The 19519-nt window shown below is 33.1% G+C and overlaps 1 protein-coding gene across 1 annotated transcript; it reads left to right on the top strand.

Annotated features, from left to right (window-relative positions):
- The first annotated feature begins 13623 nt into the window (after nucleotides 1-13623).
- On the top strand, nucleotides 13624-19061 carry LOC127732485 (fibrinogen-like protein A). The gene is made up of 4 exons (XM_052241524.1): nucleotides 13624-13722; nucleotides 14897-14993; nucleotides 16558-16722; nucleotides 18925-19061. The coding sequence occupies exons 1-4, from the start codon at nucleotides 13624-13626 to the stop codon at nucleotides 19023-19025; spliced, it is 462 nt and encodes a 153-aa protein (XP_052097484.1). The 3' UTR covers nucleotides 19026-19061.
- The last annotated feature ends 458 nt before the right edge of the window (nucleotides 19062-19519 follow it).

Below are 19519 nucleotides of genomic sequence, written 5' to 3'. Positions count from 1 at the left end.
ATTACACAATACCATGATTGGTTCTACATTACACAATAACATGACTGATTGTACATTATACAATAACATGATTGGTAGTACATTACACAATAATATGATTGGTTGTACATTACACAATAACATGATTGATTGTACATAATAAAATAACATGATTGGTTGTACATTATACAATAACATGATTGATCGTTTGTTGCTTAACGTCCAGTGACAAATATTTCATACATGATCAGGACGAGAACAAATTAACAATAAATACAACAGGTAGGTCCTGTAATAGAGGTCGTCCGGGATGACGATCGGGAAAATTTGGACTGCAACGGGGAAATGAGGGTATATTGAATAGAGACAGAAACTTATCCTTGCAACAGGCCATCTAAGGAGATCTCAAAGAGTTGTAGCAAGGGTTCTTAATATGCTAAGAGCGTGACACTTTCTCTACACGAGGCATCGGATTTAACGTCCCCATTCTGACCGGACGTAGCTGCGCACTTGTACATCCCACACAGCCAAATGAACACCCCACTTTGGCGAGGGTTTTATTGCCGGTCGGAGGAAGACTAATGGTGACCATATTTCTATTCCCTAGTCACCCTGGGGATGGGGGGGGGGGGGGGGGTATACAATAACATAATACATACATACATTAAAGCAATCAATACCCAGCCATACAGTTGTCTTATGTGAAAACCATTTACAAATTAATTCACGTTTATATGAACATAACATTTAATTAAATTGTTTTTCGAACAATTTTAAAAGATTTATAATAACAATAAAGTAAACGAACAATACACCTGAGATGTAAATCCCTAAAAACGTATTTCTATTTCATAATTCGTCCTTCAAAAGAGAGGCGAAAGATACCAAGGAGACATTCAAACTCACAAGTGGAAAATAAACCGACAACGCCTTGGCTAAAAAAGAAACAGACAAACAACAGTACACAAAACACAACATTAAAAAACTAAAGACTGAGCAACACGAACCCCACCAAAAACTGGAGGGGGGGATTTCTGGTGCTCCGGAAGGGAAAGCAGACCCTACTCCACATGTTTCACCCAACAGCCAACTATTGTACAAATAACATACACACGAATAAATTTGTGCTATATTTGTACTTGTACAAATAAAGTCTCCTGCTACTCCGCTTCAATGTTGAGCAAACGGCAATAAGACTATTTCTTTTGATGACAGTTTATTTTGGGGTCCTCTTCGCGGTCCACGTTTTAACTATGTCGATTTCTTTGAAAAATAAGAGACAACTATTTGAATTTTGCAAATAAACCTTCCGCTTGTTAATAACAGGATAAAACAAAATACGAAATAGGATTAAAGCTCGGTGAGACTCGCTTTTCGTCCTGTTTTATAAATCTCGTTCATATCAATTCTATATTTTCATACAACGTATATATATTCTACATTTATAGTTTAATTTTAATGTGTACCACGAATTAAAGTGGTCAAAAAATACATATTACATATAATTCAAGATTTATTTCCATATCTTCTTACAGAATCACGTATTCAAGAAAATTGGTATCAGCAAAAAAAAATCGACAGTAACAACCAAACATTAACATTACAGTTCATACTTGTTTCCAGTACGATTTGAACACTCGAAGTATGTATTCCTGTATTCGTATTGAAAATATTATTGAATGGTAGTTGATTTCAACTTCACAGAAAAACTTGCTTCTACGATCCCGGAAATTGGAAAGGTCTTCAGTAGTGTAGCGCGGTCTGGGAATGCGTATGTAGTTACCTGATGTAGGAAAAAGTGCAGTCTGGGAAGGCGTATGTAGTTACTTGTATGATGAAAATTGTGGTGTCTGGAAATGCATATGAAGTTACTTGTATGTAGGAAATAGTGCTGTCGGGGAATGGGTATGTAGTTACTTGTTTGTAGAAAATAGTGCTGTCTGGGAATGGGTATGTAGTTACTTTATGTAAGAAATAGTGCTGTCTGGAAATGCATATGAAGTTACTTGTATATAGGAAATAGTGCTGTCTGGGAATGCGTATGTAGTTACTTGCATGTAAGAAATAGTGCTGTCTGGAAAAACGTATAAATCTTTTGCGAGTCTCGCTTTACATTTTTAAATGTTTTATACTGCATGTTGTTTAGTAAACTATTCATTTTCATAATGTCAGTGAAAATTAAGGCGGGAATCTGGAGAACCACATGAAAAATAAAAATACATAATTTCTATCATTTTGCATCATGTTAAAATTATTAATATGAACGAATATTCCAGTAATTTTTTTTAAAAGTCTTGGAATACTTTGTTTAATCTTGAGCGACGCATTTAACGAAACACATAGATTGACAATTACCTTTCCCATTAGGTACGTACGTCAAGTTACTTACGTACGTCATTTTATTGGAAATATCTTTTGGAGCTGAACGGCCGCATAGGAACAATATATTTACTTATTCCATTCCCAGAATCAAAAATCGAACAGATTTATTGAAAGAAAACATTATACTAAGGAAGTTTTCATTCCACCTCCTTAATTATACAAATAAACCACTTTATTCATTAATGGACATTAAACAATGATGATTCCTAACATGATTAACATTTTATAGTCAAAACAAAATACAATGAAATTAGAACATGTGTAAAAAAAAGAACTGATATATAAGTTACAACGAAATTTTAATCAGTTTAGAATCATATATTTATATCAGATGTTACATATATTTGTATATTGATTTTCAAACTTTGATTTTAAACAAATACACATGAATTCTCATCAAACAACATTCAAAATGAATTAATAATGTATATACTATAACATCTTTTACTCTCACTGAACTATTTGTTACAATATATAGAATGGAAGGTATACTTGTACACTCTAGTGGATAGTTGTCTCATTGGCAACCATACAACATCTCTGAATTAGTGATGAATGTGTATCTTTATTTTTTTCAAACGTGCAACCACTAAGTCTAGCGTTAATCAAATAACAGTACCATGAGAGAGGCTTTTATTCGTTTGTGGTTTATTTCATCGGTATATGGGGTAAGTGAAATATAAGACATATCGTTTTAAATATTTTAAAAAAGAAAATATAGTTAATCGTCAAAGCATTAAATTAAGATATCCTTTCAAGACCGTCATAATCATGATCATAGTTATTTGAACTAGTATTGTGAAAATAATTGTGAAGTTTTTGATCTCATTCCATATAATTGTATGAATTTCAAGATTATATACACGTCACAAAAATACGTCACTGTTTATGGTGTCCGTTGTTATTCTTTGGTTTACATGAGGTAATGTACTATTATATCATTTATTTATGCATTTCTCTGAGTATTCTTGCATTTGATTGTACTGTATTGCTGTCACGTAGTGTTGTCATATTAGCATATATATTTTTTTAACATTGCCATATAAGCCGGATGTTTGGCTAGCCATGAAACCAGGTTCAACCCACCATTTTGTCTTACAATGACTTGTACCAAGTCAGGAATATGGCCGTTGTTATCAAGTAGTCCGTTTCTATGTATGTTGGCATTTGTTTTTGTTGCAGTTTAGTTTTTCTGTTGTTCCGTTGTTTTCCTCTTATAGTTGATGTGTTTCCCTCGGTTTTAGTTTGTAACCCGGATTTGTTTTCTCTTAATCGATTTATGACTTTTGAACAGCGGTATACTACTGTTGCTTTTATTTTTCTTTAATTACTAAGTTTTATCAGGGTGATTTAGGAACAGATTATCTTAGACACTTATCATTGTTATGCACCTGTCCTAAGCCAAGAGCCTGTTGTTCAGTGGTTGTCGTTTGTTGGTGTTGCTCATCGATGTGAGCCAAGGCTCCGTGTTGAAGGCCGTACTTTGACCTCTAATTCTTAACTTTTTAGACATGATGACTCAGATGGAGAGTTGCGCATTAGCACTCACACTACATCTTCTTATTTATAATTAGTAATTAGAACAAATAGATACACCCTTTCAATTCAGGTTCATATAAAGATAAGCTTCTAAGAATCAACCGGGTTTGTACTAACATGAGCAACACGACGGGTGCCACATGTGGGGCAAGATCTGCTTACCCTTCCGGAGCACCTAAGATCACCCCCAGTTTTTGGTGGGGTTCGTGTTGCTCAGTCTTTATTTTACTATGTTGTGTTTTGTGTACTATTAATATTGTTTCTCTGTTGGTCTTTTTTCTTTTTTAGCCATGGCGTTGTCAGTTTATTTTCGACTTATGAGTTTGAATGTCCCTCTGGTATCTTATACGTACAAACCGGGAGATTTAAATATCAGTTATCTAACTAATTAATTATTTTTTAATTTTAATACTAAGGGAGGACAATCTTGAAGAGATGAAAACACGTTACAAAGTTTTTAAACACAAATAAATGTCAAAGAGGAATGGTAATATCCAAATATGTATTCTAATTACGAATAAAGTATCAAATTTCACGACAACCATCAAATACTTAATTGTGGAGTTAAGGTGGTACCTAACACTACAGGGAGATAACTCTGTAAAAATCAGCTAAACGTTTTAATTACGTTGTATCATTAAGGAAATATTAAGCTTCTCAATGATCAAAATTAGTGTTTGTCAAACTGCTTTATAACCAATGAAATTTTTCTGATAAAGTGGTTGGTTCAAATTTTTTGAAATTTTTATATTTTTGTCAAAGGGTCAAAGTAAACATTTTGTCAAAATTTTATGAAAATTAAACGAGCCAAATGAATATTAGTCAAGGTGTTGGGTACCACCTTAATACGCAATAAAGATTATGATGCAGAATTTAATTTTTAATAGAAAACTTACATCTTCGCAGAAAAAAAAAGTTGTTTAATATTTAAATAAAGAAACCGACAATATCTTTACTCTTTATTATATTTTAAATCAATAAATATGCAAGATTTTTTCTAATTTTTGTATAGACCACAGAAAATGATCATAATAATAAAAATAAATATGTCAGTGAATCAAATAAGTTCACAGCTAATGCCAAGAGGCAATGAAAACCCATTTACTGAGGCTGAGTTTGCGATTCATGGATTTCATATATGTTCCCGGCTCTTGAGAAGCATGACAATCTTGTCAGAACCTCAAATGAAGCTATACATGATACTGTGAAATAGTCGAATGTTTTATAGATTAATGTGTAAAACAAATCAGACCATAATGCCGTGTTTACGCCAAAAGTTGTGTACTGTAAACATGTTTACAATTAGTTTCATGTATCGAACACTGGTTTCACATCAAATATGTTCTCATCTGTACATCGGTTTTAATTACGATTATAACACAATTTTGACTACTGTACAGCTATTAAACCAAGAGTTCCAAGTGGTGAAGTTGAAGTCATCCCTTCGTAAGTTTTACGGATGCCAACACGAGTTGGTTGACCGTTATGGAATATCCGTTTCACAGATGATAGCGGATATGTTCCTAATGTCGTTACTACAATTCCGTCCCCTTTTTTCCGAATGTGGCCTACCGAATTAGACTTATTACCGGGTTGTACAAGCATGAGGGGTTGTCACATGTGGAGCAGGATCTGCTTACCCTTCCGGTGCACCTGAGATCACCCTCAGTTTTTAGTGGAGTTCGTGTTGCTCAGTCTTTAGTTCTTTATGTTGTGTTTTGTGTGCTATTGTTTGTCTGTTGGTCTTTTTCTTTTTTAGCCATGGCGTTGTCAGTTTATTTTCGACTTATGAGTTTGAATGTCCCTCTGGTATCTTTCGCCTCTCTTTTGACATTTTTACCTGTTATGTCTGTTTGTTTTGATCACACATTGTTGTCAATATAATGGAATTGTATGCGACTGTCATACAAGTGAGTGAGAGGTTTACCTAGCTATAAAACATGTCAAACCAGATTTTATCCACCATTTTATTACATAAGGAAATGCCTGTACTAAGTCAGGAATGTGAAAGTTGTCTTCCATTCGTTTGATGTGTTTGAGCTTTTAAATTTTTGTCATTTGATAAGGGACTTTCGGTTTTGAATTTTCCTTGGAGTTCAGTATTTTTGTTATTTCATTTTTTTCTACATGTACACGTAATTGAAAGAGATGCAGATACCTATTTTGTTTAAAAAAGAACCATTTAATAGCAATGATCATTTTTTTTTACTTTTACTTAAAAAGGTACAACAACTGCAGTGGATACTATACATTTTGTCGAAGATGTGTCCCTGTACGGATGGAGATTCGCCACAAATATTATATTTGATTACAATACAAACAAACTGCGATGTGCAAATAAGTGTTTTAATCAGGCTTCATGTAAAAGTTGGATATTCTCGGCAACCCGATGTACTGGATATGACACGCTATTTGAAACCACTAGTCGAGGAAACCCTGTGTTATTGTCAAACGCCAGATATTATTACAGTACGTAGAGGCGTAAGATAAGATCCATGTACTACTATTCTACAGGGTTCATTTCAATTAGATTATTTTTCAATTATCAATTACAAACAAAAATGGCTGATAAAGCAATTGATAGTGTAAAACATCCAAAATTAGATTTGGCAAATGTACAATGTAACTCGTTTTATACAAATATTTGTTCCCAGTCTGTACGAAAGCCCCCTTACCTATTGAAGAGCCAGCTATCCAAACTTTACTTCCTTTCCTATCCTCTATTATAAAAGAAAATAGCATTAAAGACGAAATAAAGCTGTACATGTGACGTGCGATCGAAGGTAGAACTATAATACATTAATTTCATTTCATTTGTTATAATGAATGTTTAATTAACGAATAAATATCGCTTAAAGGCGTCTGATTTTCATCGGCCTAATGTTTCAACTTATTGTGATGCTTCTATTGTGTGTGTTTTAGCTGCTCTAATACGGAAAAGGTGTGTTCGAAATTAAAATGATTCAATGATGTCATTTAACTTTAACGATATTTTAGTAATAACACGAACTGAGTTACTGAATAACCTCCACAATTAACTTGACCGATGATATTAGACCGCTGAATAATTTTGAAGATACAGCACTGGACATATGATTTTGTCTCTACAATCTCAATTGACACACAATTCCCTATAAATAAAACTATAAACACTTTTGCCGTTTGGGTGGAACAAAAGCTGAGTTAGCCACCAACCACTAGATGGCGGCATGTTCTTTATAAATCCAATAGGGGATATCGTAAATAAGAGAGTATCCTATTTGGAAAGATGTCATGAATTCTACCAAACTCTACCTCTTTTAAAAAACTCTTGTAACTACGAATCGTATTCATACCCAGAAGCCTATTTTTACCATCTAATGGCAGTCGTGCACCCTCATAGCCAATTTGTACCATCTAATGGCAGTCGTACACTCTCATAGTTTATTTTCAAACTAAATTCAAAACCATTTGCTAACATTTCTACATCGTGTCTTTTTGAATAAAATTGGAACTTTCTTTTAAAATTTTCTATTTTACTATGCGTTTTTGCAAGTTTTCTAAACCAGTTTGTTTTGAACCCATTTGTTGATATCTTTTCTATTTGTTTTACTTTCAACTCTAAAGCCCTTTTTTTTCTTTTTTTTTTGGAAGCTACAAAAATTCTTTTGACAGCTGGTTCAATATAGAGAAAAGACACGACATTTTATTGCCGGATGTTGCCAGCTACATTTTAGGCGTTTATGTACGTACCTTTAATATAAATATGCGTTTTCCCTTTATCATTATATTCATAGCATTCCTTCATAAACAGATTTGAAGAGTCTTTCATGTACAACAACCAAGTTCTTAATCAACGATGCCTGAATGACCTAGTAAGACATCGATCTCTTTTTGACATCGATCTCTTTTTGACATCGATCTCTTTTTGACATAGTTTACACTTTTGGTCATAATGTCTCTTGTTCATGACGCATCTTAACAGTATATTGTATTCTTAATAAGACTTGAGTATTCACTTGGTGAGCTGAAGAATAAATGTTGGTGTAGATAGAAATGCGTCGATCCACTTATTTATATCAACTGTAGTTTTACAGACTTTGTTTTCAATGGCAATTTATCATTAACAGAAAAAGTATTAAACAGTAGCACATATTAACAACTTCTCGTCCAATCATATTACTTGAATTTGTCTTCTAAGTTTCATAGTACATAGTTTTTCCGTGTACTAAGTAACTATGCATGAATGACCACGATAGCCAGATTATATTGTATTGTAATTAAGGAATGGTTTGCAGAACATTAACAGCCGTGGGCATTTTGGAAGGAATTCAATGTCTCACATTTCATCTTTTGGGGGAATATTTAAGGATATATTTTCGATATAATTTATTTTTTGATGAATTAAAAAGACACACAAAATGTCAATAGTGTCACTATGCTGAAATATTAGTTATGAAAATATTAATTTTAATCTAAATGTATAAAAAAGGGAGATGTAATTCCTTATTACAATACAATGTAATCTTATACTTGCGGTCATCAATTCAATATGTACAATGAAGCTAAGAATCATGAGTTGTCATTAATATATGGAAATAAAATACTATAGCTTATACTTGCTTAAACATACAAAAGAATTTGAATCATGGATCGCAGTAACCGTATTCATCTATAGTTTGACAAATTAACATAATTGAAGAAAAGAAAGATTTATATTGGCTTGAGTTTTAATACATATTTAGTAACAAAACAATGCACATGTACTACATCCGTACTTCATCTTCTTGGTGTCTATATATATGCATTTATGGAAAAACATCACACGACCGACAACACAATGACCAGATACTATATTTAACGTAAATTTACTACAACTCAAGAGACATGACTTAGCCATTATTGTGGACAATCTTGATGCATTTTACGCTCTTTGGAACGTGTATCACAAGTTCATCATCAAGGGTGTCACGTTTTTCTGTTATAGGAGCTACATGTACTTTCGTATTAGCACAGGATTGTTCGTTCTCCTTATTTTCTTCAACTTTCAATTCACTGAGCGGTAAAGGTGGTTGCAAAGATTTGCTTATCCTATCATTCATTTCTACACTCTGTCTTTTGTAAGTTTCGACAGCATTGTTTCTGTGGCCACTTCTTGATGTTACCGCGGCATTGTCAAAACCCTTGTCATACAAGATTGTCACACAAGTAACCTTCCCAGAGTGGTTTGAGATGTTACGGTCAGTGTGGTCTATACTTGCTAAATCAAACATTGTTTTTATATATGTTGAAAGTTTGTTAACACCAAAAACTAGTGCCAAGAACTTTGGTTTTCCAGAGGTGTTTAATCCTAGTTTTCCAATAGGTCTTCGGTAGAATGGGCCTGTTTTCGGGATGAGAGAAAGATATGTAGAAAACAAACCTACAATATCCCGAGGATTATTTTTGTCTTCCCACTGTATTACTTTTTTTGGTTCTATCTTTGTATGAAAAAAACCTCCCTGATTATTTTTACTGATACGGCCATAGAATGTAAGGCATTTTTTCTTTTGAACAGAATCCGTTACTACTTCAAATTGTGTAGCATCAAGATCACGATGCTCATCCATGCCACGAAAACCAAACAGTTTACAGTTATAATAAAATACGCCATAGCTTAAGCCCTCTGCAGAATCTAAACTTATTACTCCTTTACACCATAAAGTGTCTTCATCCTGTGGTGAAATGGCATCTGCTCTTTTTTTGTGAATACCTGTATGAAATAAATGTGTTTACAGAGAATTTGGGTATAGGTAAATGAAACAGCAACCAAACAACAAAATTCAAAAAGTCACCTGTGGGGGAACATACTTTCTACAATAATAGACATGCATACACATAATATTCTCTAAAGGCATAAAAAGAATCATGGGTGATTTTAGCTTTTGTAAAACAACTTTTATCCTTGTTTCAGGATGATTCATTTTACGGTAAATATTAAAAGGAAAATGTATTGCTTAATCATCATCAGCAGTAGGTATGTAGGTATGCAAAGTGTAAAATTGGTCTTTTAAATAACACGCGCGAATCAGATAAACATAACCTGTCTATGAGACATAAACCCAACGACTCAAAAAGGTCAACATACCTATTGATACGTATACATGTAGTATTAGGTTAAATAGATGTGGAATAAAAGATTGATTGATTGATTGTGAATTGTTTATCTTTCAGTGGCAAATAGTTCACGCATATTCCAGACGATGGTATAATAAGAAAACGCCTTAATGATGAATAATTTAACTAGTCTAAAGTGGCACAAAACAAAGGATTGATTTAAGTTTTAATGATTTAAAAAAAAAACGATTTGGGAATATGTAGTTCTATCAACTGTTCAAATTGGAATACTGATTCCTTGCCTATCTGATGTGATTTCCTAAAATATTACGAATTATACACTTTATGATATAGATGAACATACCTAGACCAGCAGCTGTTACTTCTTTCATTCTGGTGTCAAGAGCCTTCTGGAATGTTGGGAAATCCACGGAGTTTTTCTGTAGCAAATTAATTTCAGATCTTTTCATCTCTCGCAGATGTCTTTGAATTCCGTCGGAAATGTTCAAAAGGGTGTTAGGTGGGTAAGGTGTCCCGTCTTTTCGTCGAGTTTCCATGATAAATCTGGATAACCAGAAGTCCAATTCTTTTATAGTAGCTGTTTCTGGGTCAACAGGCACACAAGTAAACTCCTCAAACCCAGTCATTGGATTGCAGTTTCTGTTTTCCGCCCAACCTTTCCACACATTCATAGACCAGCTTGTTGATTGTTTTGTTTTTGTTGGGATTATGTCACTAATTCTTTGTTCTAGTTCCTCTGATAGAACTGGTTCTGCAAATCGACTTGGAGCAGCAGCATTACGGTTTGAAAATACCAATTTTTGTGTTTGGATTGCATATAAATCACTTAATTCCCAATCTGTATCTGTACTATTTAACAACTCAAAATCTGGCATATCGGTGTTATTCATCATGATTCAAATTGAAATGACACGGAGCTACGATATAAATACTGAGTAGATTTTTACAAAAACAAAACAACTCTCTTAAATTTACTAATATCTAGTCACACTTACCTTGTTAGATGATTACTTTGTACTGACCATATGATCAACTGACCATCAATTACACCAATTTAACAATCACCCAAGTTGTGAATATGTGCTAAATTGGATAGTGTATGGAAAGGTATATACTATGAAATTAAGACCTCGGGGCAAGCCCCTCGCTCTAATTTTCATAGTATATACCTTTCCATACACTAAACGAGACATAATCAGTACTTGATTGTTAAGTAGTGAACACAAATCAACGTAATCATCGTTGATTATCTTGTCCGTAATTTGTGCTGATAGCGTGAAACAAGATAGTTTGTTATACTTTTATTCGGTGTTACCCCAAACCATGTTATATTTGAAGCAAATAAAATAAATGCAAACTCCATATATAAGGCTGGTTCTTGCTCTTACATATGATTATTCGCTCTCTGATAATTCTGAACCCTCACCAGATTCACAGCTTGAACAATATCATGCCGTAGTTATGGAACTAGATGTTCTATAACGGAATATGTGACCCTTTTTAATTGGTCCTCTTGATAGTCGTGTGTTGGCTGGATGGACTCTTTGATATATCACCGTTTAGTATTAGTGAGGGACGAAAATGTGTATCCCTGACCTTCTAAGCCTCTATTTCGTTGCCTGTGTAGCTGTCTTTGACATGTCGACGTGCTGTCGACCCTCGTCCTTCTGAGTCTTCCAGTATATGCTCTTTCCAATTGCTTCGATATCCTCGCAATCTTCCAAATATTGTAGTGTAAATTTAATTCTCTCTGTTCGACATACCAAATAGCAAATTTAATTGCGATTATGCAACATTATCAAGTATGTTAATTAAATACAAAATACTGTGTATCATCACATAGTAAATTGGATACAAGGCTTATAATCTCCTGCGCCAAACGCATTGGTTGTCGCTTACTTCATGAATATAAGAATATGAAAACAATGTCATTATTACATGGAATCGTGAGCCACCAGGAGATAAACCAATCCTGGCATGAACCACGTGGTAATAAGAAATTTGCATCCGGCTTTTATTTGTCAAAAAGATTCTTGTGCATTTCTCTCCTTTTGTTGACAGGCTTAAATCAAGTGAAATTAAATCAAAATATTGTCGAAAATATAGTTTATAAAATATATCTTTCATAAAGGCATCAAATATACCACATATAAAAATAAGAAGATGTGGTATGATTGCCAATGAGACAACTCTCCACAAGAGACCAAATGACACAGAAATTTACAACTATAGGTCACCGTACGGCCTTCACCAATGAGCAAAGCCCATACCGCATGTATATGTATGCAGCAAATCTTCACAGGATGTTGACCACATGGAAGATAGGATACGTGCAAACATTTACTAACATCCGAGAAAATTGAAATTGTTTTATAAAAAAGATTAATTTATATACGTAATATTGTTTTTCTTTACATCCAATGGCAATTGAAGTAATTCCTATTTATATAAGTATACTGCGCTTAGATAAAAATTTATGCTGTCATTTACTTAGGATGTTTAAGTTGAAAAGGCAGCGTGAAGTTAATTTTTCTGTGACGTTTATAGCTACTGTTTGCTAGTATGTAGATGTGGATCCAGGATTTTGAAACTATACACGAGCTGCGTCGGATAGAATTCGACCTTATGCAAGTGCATGTATACATGTACATGTATAAGACTTTGAATGATTTTGGAACATTCAAATACGGAATAAATAATAAATTTGGTCTGTTTTGTAGGATACTTATATCAACTCAATTTTCAAACAGTTACAGACTTTGCATAGAAAAAATATATGAGAATATGATAAAATGATCTCTGATAATGAACTGTTTTGGTCAACGTATACTGCTTTATTTTGTATTATTCTTTTTTGTGTTTTGTGTTTTGAGTCGTGAACTCATTAAGAAAGTTAAATACGGAAAGAAGGATGACGGTATGGTTCTTATAATTGGGTTGCTCAATGACCTTCACCTTATTTATCTTCTATAAAGTGCAGATCTGAATGTACGAAAACAGACTGATACTTATCCCTAGTCAGCTTTAAAAGGTCTTGACATGACAAAATATGAGACAATTGACACAAGAAAAACAAAGGCTCTTTTAATGACAACACAGTAAACAAAAAACAAAAATGACAGACAGTTACTTAAGTTCATTACTTACAACTTAAAAAACGTTGTGTTGACCCTTCAATGGTGAAAAAAGTACCTCTTTCTAGTATTTCTTTGAATCGTGTATATCAATGTCATTACATCGTAATCAACCGGTATTTCTCCGAACTAAAGATATGAATAGGTTCTAAAGCTTGTGATATACATTTTGAAATAGGTCAACAAAGACCCTGAATAACCATACATAACATGCGTTATATTTTTTTCCTGAAATTGTTTCCTGAAATTATTCTTGACTGTTTAATTGTATTGTACATAAAGCGGAAAAAACAACAAATAACATTGACTTCAGATATTTATTGCTTTTTAAGTCAGTAGTCAAAATCCGAACAAATAAAAGAACATATTGGAATGTAAATTTTAGCATCTGAAAATAAATTAAAAAAAAAAAAAAAAAAAAAAAAAATTAATTCTGTCTCTCCCTACAGTCACGCAGAGTGAAACTGTCTTCGATTGTTCTGGTCTAAAAAGTATGGGGTCACCTAGTGGAATCTACACGATATACCCAGAGAATATTCCAAATGGAGTCAATGTGTATTGTGATATGGATATAGATGGAGGAGGCTGGATCGTAAGTTCCTTTTTGGGAATAAAAAATTCACAGAAAATAATCATGAAACCATTACAAATCACATTTTAAAGCACCATAAGAATTGTTTTCAGAAATAAAATGAATATAAGCAAAGCCGCCATGACAAAATCCGACTGTTACGTCACTTATTGAATTTTAAATTCCGTTAGTCATACATGCCATAAATGATGTCATAGGAGAGATTTCTATATTTTTGTTTAGCGAATTTAGGATACTTTTCAACATATATTGACTTATTTATCACCGAGCAAAACTATTGCCCAAAAAAGTTTTATATAATAGATGACGACAAAATATGCTTACTGTTTAATGTATTCTGAGCCATGGTTAGGCTCTTATTATTTGCAATCATCTTCGATCAATAGTCAGTAAATCGCGTAATTTCGTCCCTTTTTGTTTGGTTATAAAGCTCATCAAATTTCAAGTCCTTTGCTTTTAAATTTGTGGTTTGTGCGTTATTGATGAAGATATGTTAAAAAAAAAATTTAAACGCACCAAATCTAAAAGAATTTGATAAATGTTCGTCGGTGAAGAAGTATAACAAAAATACCGAACTCCAAAGCGAATTTAAAAACGGGAAGTCTATAATACCCAAACGCTATCAATCACCGCAACAAGTGAAAATCATCTGCCATATTCCTGACTTGATAAAGGGATTTCTGAAGAACCTACGATTTCTTATCGCTCCTGTTCTTCAATACTTGGAAGGACAATTTATACGACTACTTTGGATATACAGAAATGATAATTGTGAACGTACTTTGTTAGAATATGCTTTTATCTAATCCCTTTTCATGAGATCAAGAAATGATTTATTATGAATAATCATTTTCTTTTCTTTAGAGGAACAATTAAGATGTGATACATTGTTTACAAATATGTCATGTTATTTGACTTGAATATTTGTCCCTACAAAAACTGCTTTCATCAACATCTCAGTCAATATGAACCACGGCATTCCGTGTTACATCTGGATTATCCCTGAATGAAGGTACCATTTCGCCATTAACGTCTTGCTGATTTATATGTGAATGGCTAGTGATTTTCTCAGTAATTTTGAAAGGTTAAAGAAATTAAAAAAGTAATAAGAAACAATATTTGAAATAATTCAAAATTACACTTTCCTAACATAAAATAACAATTTTGTTTACAGGTTATTCAAAATAGATTTGACGGATCTGTTGACTTTTATCGAACTTGGAATGAATACAAAGATGGGTTTGGGGATCTGAACACAGAGTTCTGGTTAGGTGAGTAACTTATAGACAAACCTCATTGTGTTAAGAACCACAGCAAAGATAATATAATCAACGTGCTCGACTTTTTGATCAACCAGATATATGTTAAAAAAAGCGAAAGATACCAAAGAGGCATTCAAGCTCATAAGTCGAAAAAAACGGAATGGCTAAAAAAGAAAAAGTCCAACAGACAAACACAAAACACAACATAGAAAACTAAAGACTGAGCAACATAAACCCCACCAAAAACTGGGGGTGATCTCAGTTAAGTTTGAATGATTGATATTTCAATAGAGAGTCGGTATACCCATTGTGTATTTATTGTACACTCCTAATACTCACATGAAGCAAAATATAAATCTTCTCAAAGACAAAAACAAATCTTGCAAAGTTCTTTAGATTTACCTTCCGATATATTTATGATAACCGGTCACTAAATAACAAACATTTCAGTGAATGCTTTCACCTCAAATATACCTGTGAACTTGAGATTAAGGATTCTACATCATATCTTGATCTCTTTTTTACTATATCAAAACAAAGGAACGACTTCATACTATAATTTATGACAAACGCGATGACTTGCCAATTGTCAACTTCCCATTTCTCAGCAGTAACATAACGGTACAATTTGCCCCATCGCTAAACGTCTACATATCTTAAAAAACGATCCGCTTATTCAAGTTCCCACTTTAAGGGCTTCTTTAACAGGGATCTGCTCCTTATACAAAAACTAGTCCAACAGAGTTTTGAGGAAATACGACTGAAATATACACTACATAAGTTTTACAGTCGAGTTTTCATTGATCCGTATTGTTTGTCTGTGTCTCAACTCACTAACGACATGTTTTTACTATTGCCTAAACTTACAGAATTAGCGAACTACACCATTATATTCTAATAAGATGTTTGATATTAAAATGGGGGAAGATATTTCAAATTTTATTATTTGTTTGTTTTCTTTATTTAACTATGTGATGTTGAAAAAATCAGCAAATCAAAAATTTGACACGTAGACCACAAAATGGGGGCTTCTCGTATCTTATCTTATCATAGTTAATCTGTCTTAATCAATTTAAAAGCTCAGCCCATGAGTCGTGATATGGTATGGTGTGTTTTCAATATCTTACCCCTTTTAACGTTTTTTTTTTTTTTTTTTTTTTTTTTTTTCAAAATAACAGAACCAATGCTGACTTAGTGAAGATAACACTATAGAATCGGTTGTGTTTTATGAATGTGACATCTAGATGAGGGTCTGGATGGAGTTTACAGAATAGAGAATAATTAGCAAAATGTGCTCAATAAAGGGCTTGAAAAAAGAATAGAGATAAATAGGCCAAAAAGAATAGAGAATAATGTGATGATTATAGAAAGAATAGAGAAAAATGAGTTAAAAGATTAAAGAATAAAGAAATGATAGACCCCCTCCACATCCTCTAGTATGGTCTAATATGAATTATTCATTACAATTTCTTTCTTTTTCCATATCGATCCAAACTCTTACTTTCAAATTAAAGGCCCAAATTACTTGTTAATTCATGCAATTTCTTTATAGTAATATTTGGTCTTTCCACAGGCAACAGTTATATTCATTCGATAACCAAATCGGATACATATCTACTTCGTTTCGACCTTGAGGATGTAGCCGGTAATACACGATACGCTGTATATAACAATTTTATGATCAATGATGAAGAAGATGAATACAGACTAACAGTATCCGATTATTCCGGAGATTTAGGTTGGTATCAATCGGGTAATTCCGGAGATTTAGATTAGTAAAAATTCATGCTAGTTTTCATCGAAATATTATGATATTTGATTATTTTTATTCGGTTATTCTGGAGATTACGGTACGTTTTCTTCTGGCTATTCCGGAGATTTAAGTAATAAGTACCCATCGGGATATTCAAGATATTTAAGTAATAAGTATTCATCAAACTATTCCGGAGATTTAAGTAATGAATATTCATCGGGCTATTCCACAGATTTAAGTGATAAGTATTCATCGGGCTATGTTTGAGATTTGAGTAATAAGTATTCATCCGGCTATTTCAGATATTTAAGTAATAAATATTCATCAGGCTATTCCAGAGATTAAATTAATGAGTATTCATCGGGCTATTGCGGAGATTAAAGTAATGAGTATTCATCAGGCTATTACGGAGATTTAATGAGTATTCATCGGGCTATTGCGGAGATTTAAGTAATGAGTATTCATCAGGCTATTCCAGAGATTTAAGTAACGAGTATTCATCGGGCTATTGCGGAGATTTAAGTAATAAGTATTCATCATGCTATTCCAGAGATTTAAGTAACGAGTATTCATCGGGCTATTGCTGAGATTTAAGTAATAAGTATTCATCATGCTATTCCAGAGATTTACGTAATAAGTATTCATCGGGCTATTCCAGAGATTTAAGTAATAAGTATTCATCAGGCTATTCCAAAGATTAAAGTAATAAGTATTCATCAGGCTATTCCAGAGATTTAAGTAATGAGTATTCATCAGGCTATTCCAGAGATTTCAGTAATGAGTATCCATCGGGCTATTGCGGAGATTTAAGTAATAAGTATTCATCAGGCTATTCCAGAGATTTAAGTAATGAGTATTTATCAGGCTATTCCGGAGATTAAAGTAATGAGTATTTATCAGGCTATTCCAGAGATTTAAGTAATGAGTATTTATCAGGCTATTCCAGAGATTTAAGTAATGATTATTTATCAGGCTATTCCAGAGATTTAAGTAATGAGTATTTATCAGGCTATTCCAGAGATTTAAGTGATAAGTATTCATCGTGATATTCTGGAGATTTAAGTCATACGTATCAATCGGTTGTATTAAGCGGTTTTATTTATTGTAATAAGATGAGTTAATCAACTGAAGCTGCTCAAGAAGACCTTGAATCGTAAATTCGTCAGTTCTCTTTGATAATTCCGCTTTTCGGAAAGCTACTTCGAAATGTGATTAAATATTCCAAAAGCCTTTATTGAACAATACATAGCAAAAATAACATGAATAAAATGCAGAATCTCCCTCGATTAAAAAACATTTGGTAGTAATATATAGTAAATTTCTTTAAGCCTTTTATATTCGTGGTGACTCGGTTGAACAATGAGTAGGATATTAAAATCTGACCACTATAAAGCAGCTATGTCTTGAGCGGTCTCATCCTGACATCTTTAACATGACACGAACAGCGTTATCCCGAAAAAAATATGTTCGACTCACATCGATTTGTAACTTATATTTCATAAAGAATATCATTCCCATTTAAGTTGTTGTTTATCCTTAAACTTTAATAAAAGATATTAACAATAAATTGAAGATTTTTGTAGTATATCCTAGTGAGTTTAACCGCCTAAATCAAATACGTAAGATAAAAGAGGGGCGAAAGATATCAAAGGGACATTCAAACTCATAAGTCGAAAATAAACTGACAATGCCATGGATAAAAATAAAAAGACCAACAGACAAACAATAGTACACAAAACACAACATAGAAAACTAAAGACTGAGCAACATGAATCCCACGAAAACCTGGGGATGATCTCAGGTGCTCCGGAAGGGTAAAGATGAAATTCAAAACAGTTTTACCTATTGTGGAGTCATTGTCATTCGTGAGGTACCAATGTTCGTGGATTCAGTGGGTACAGGCGAACCACGATTTAAATTATTCAACGAATTACAAAATTATCTAGTCTAGGCTTGTGCGCAGACTTGGGCATAACCAAGAAATCAAATTTTCACGAAAATTAAAGTCCTCCTTAATTCACGAAAATTAAAACCCACGAAAATAAATGAATCCACAGAATATCTTATGAACCTCTTAAGAAAGTTTTGTGGATGATTTCTAATACTTTATGATTTTTAAGTTGAACTTTGCCTTATCATATGCATGGTTATTAACATGAATAATTTAAACTTATTTCATATTTTTAGGTGATTCATCGGGATTTACATACAACAATAACGCCGTATTCAGTACAAAAGATAAAGATACTACGAGCTGTACAAGTGGCCGACAGGGGGCATGGTGGTAAAAAGGCTGTACTTGGGTGAATCTTAATGGTCCATGGGTGCCAGGAACAAATTCTTGGGCTTCAATGATGTGGTACAGTTGGAAAAGCCAGGAAGGAATGAAAAAGACATCAATGAAACTTCGCAGAAAATAAAACCAACAGTTCATATGACTCTTGGTATCTACACTACGTGTTTTTATAGTTTTTTTTCACAGCAGGTGCTCTATTCATACACATACAGATTTGTAAATGACTGCAAGACGAATCTCCTGATTACGTGATATGTTTCCAACTTAGGTAAAAGCAACAAAAAATAGTTCACATAATTACTTGTAAATATGAAAATTTAAAAGAAATATAAAACTACACGGTATTATTAATGCTTTTTTTTATTCGATGCTAGAAAGAATATACATGACACAAATATAATTGACTAAACATCTCCCCTAAAAGCATTGTTATTAAGAAAACGTACGTACCCCACGATGAATGAAATAACTACTAGAATTATTATC

Source organism: Mytilus californianus, unplaced genomic scaffold (assembly GCF_021869535.1).
Source record: "Mytilus californianus isolate M0D057914Y unplaced genomic scaffold, xbMytCali1.0.p SCAF_25, whole genome shotgun sequence".
NCBI lineage: Eukaryota > Metazoa > Mollusca > Bivalvia > Mytilida > Mytilidae > Mytilus > Mytilus californianus.
The sequence above is the reverse complement of the archived record's forward strand: the minus strand, read 5'-3'. Positions and strand labels throughout refer to the sequence as shown.

What these genes read in the sequence shown, in the direction of transcription:
- LOC127732485 (XM_052241524.1), top strand. Translation starts at nt 13,624, where the DNA reads ATGGGGTCACCTAGTGGAATCTACACGATATACCCAGAGAATATTCCA. An exon ending in GAACACAGAGTTCTGGTTAG is followed by an intron (nt 14,994 to 16,557) that starts GTGAGTAACTTA and finishes GTCTTTCCACAG; the next exon opens with GCAACAGTTATATTCATTCG. An exon ending in CGATTATTCCGGAGATTTAG is followed by an intron (nt 16,723 to 18,924) that starts GTTGGTATCAAT and finishes TCATATTTTTAG; the next exon opens with GTGATTCATCGGGATTTACA.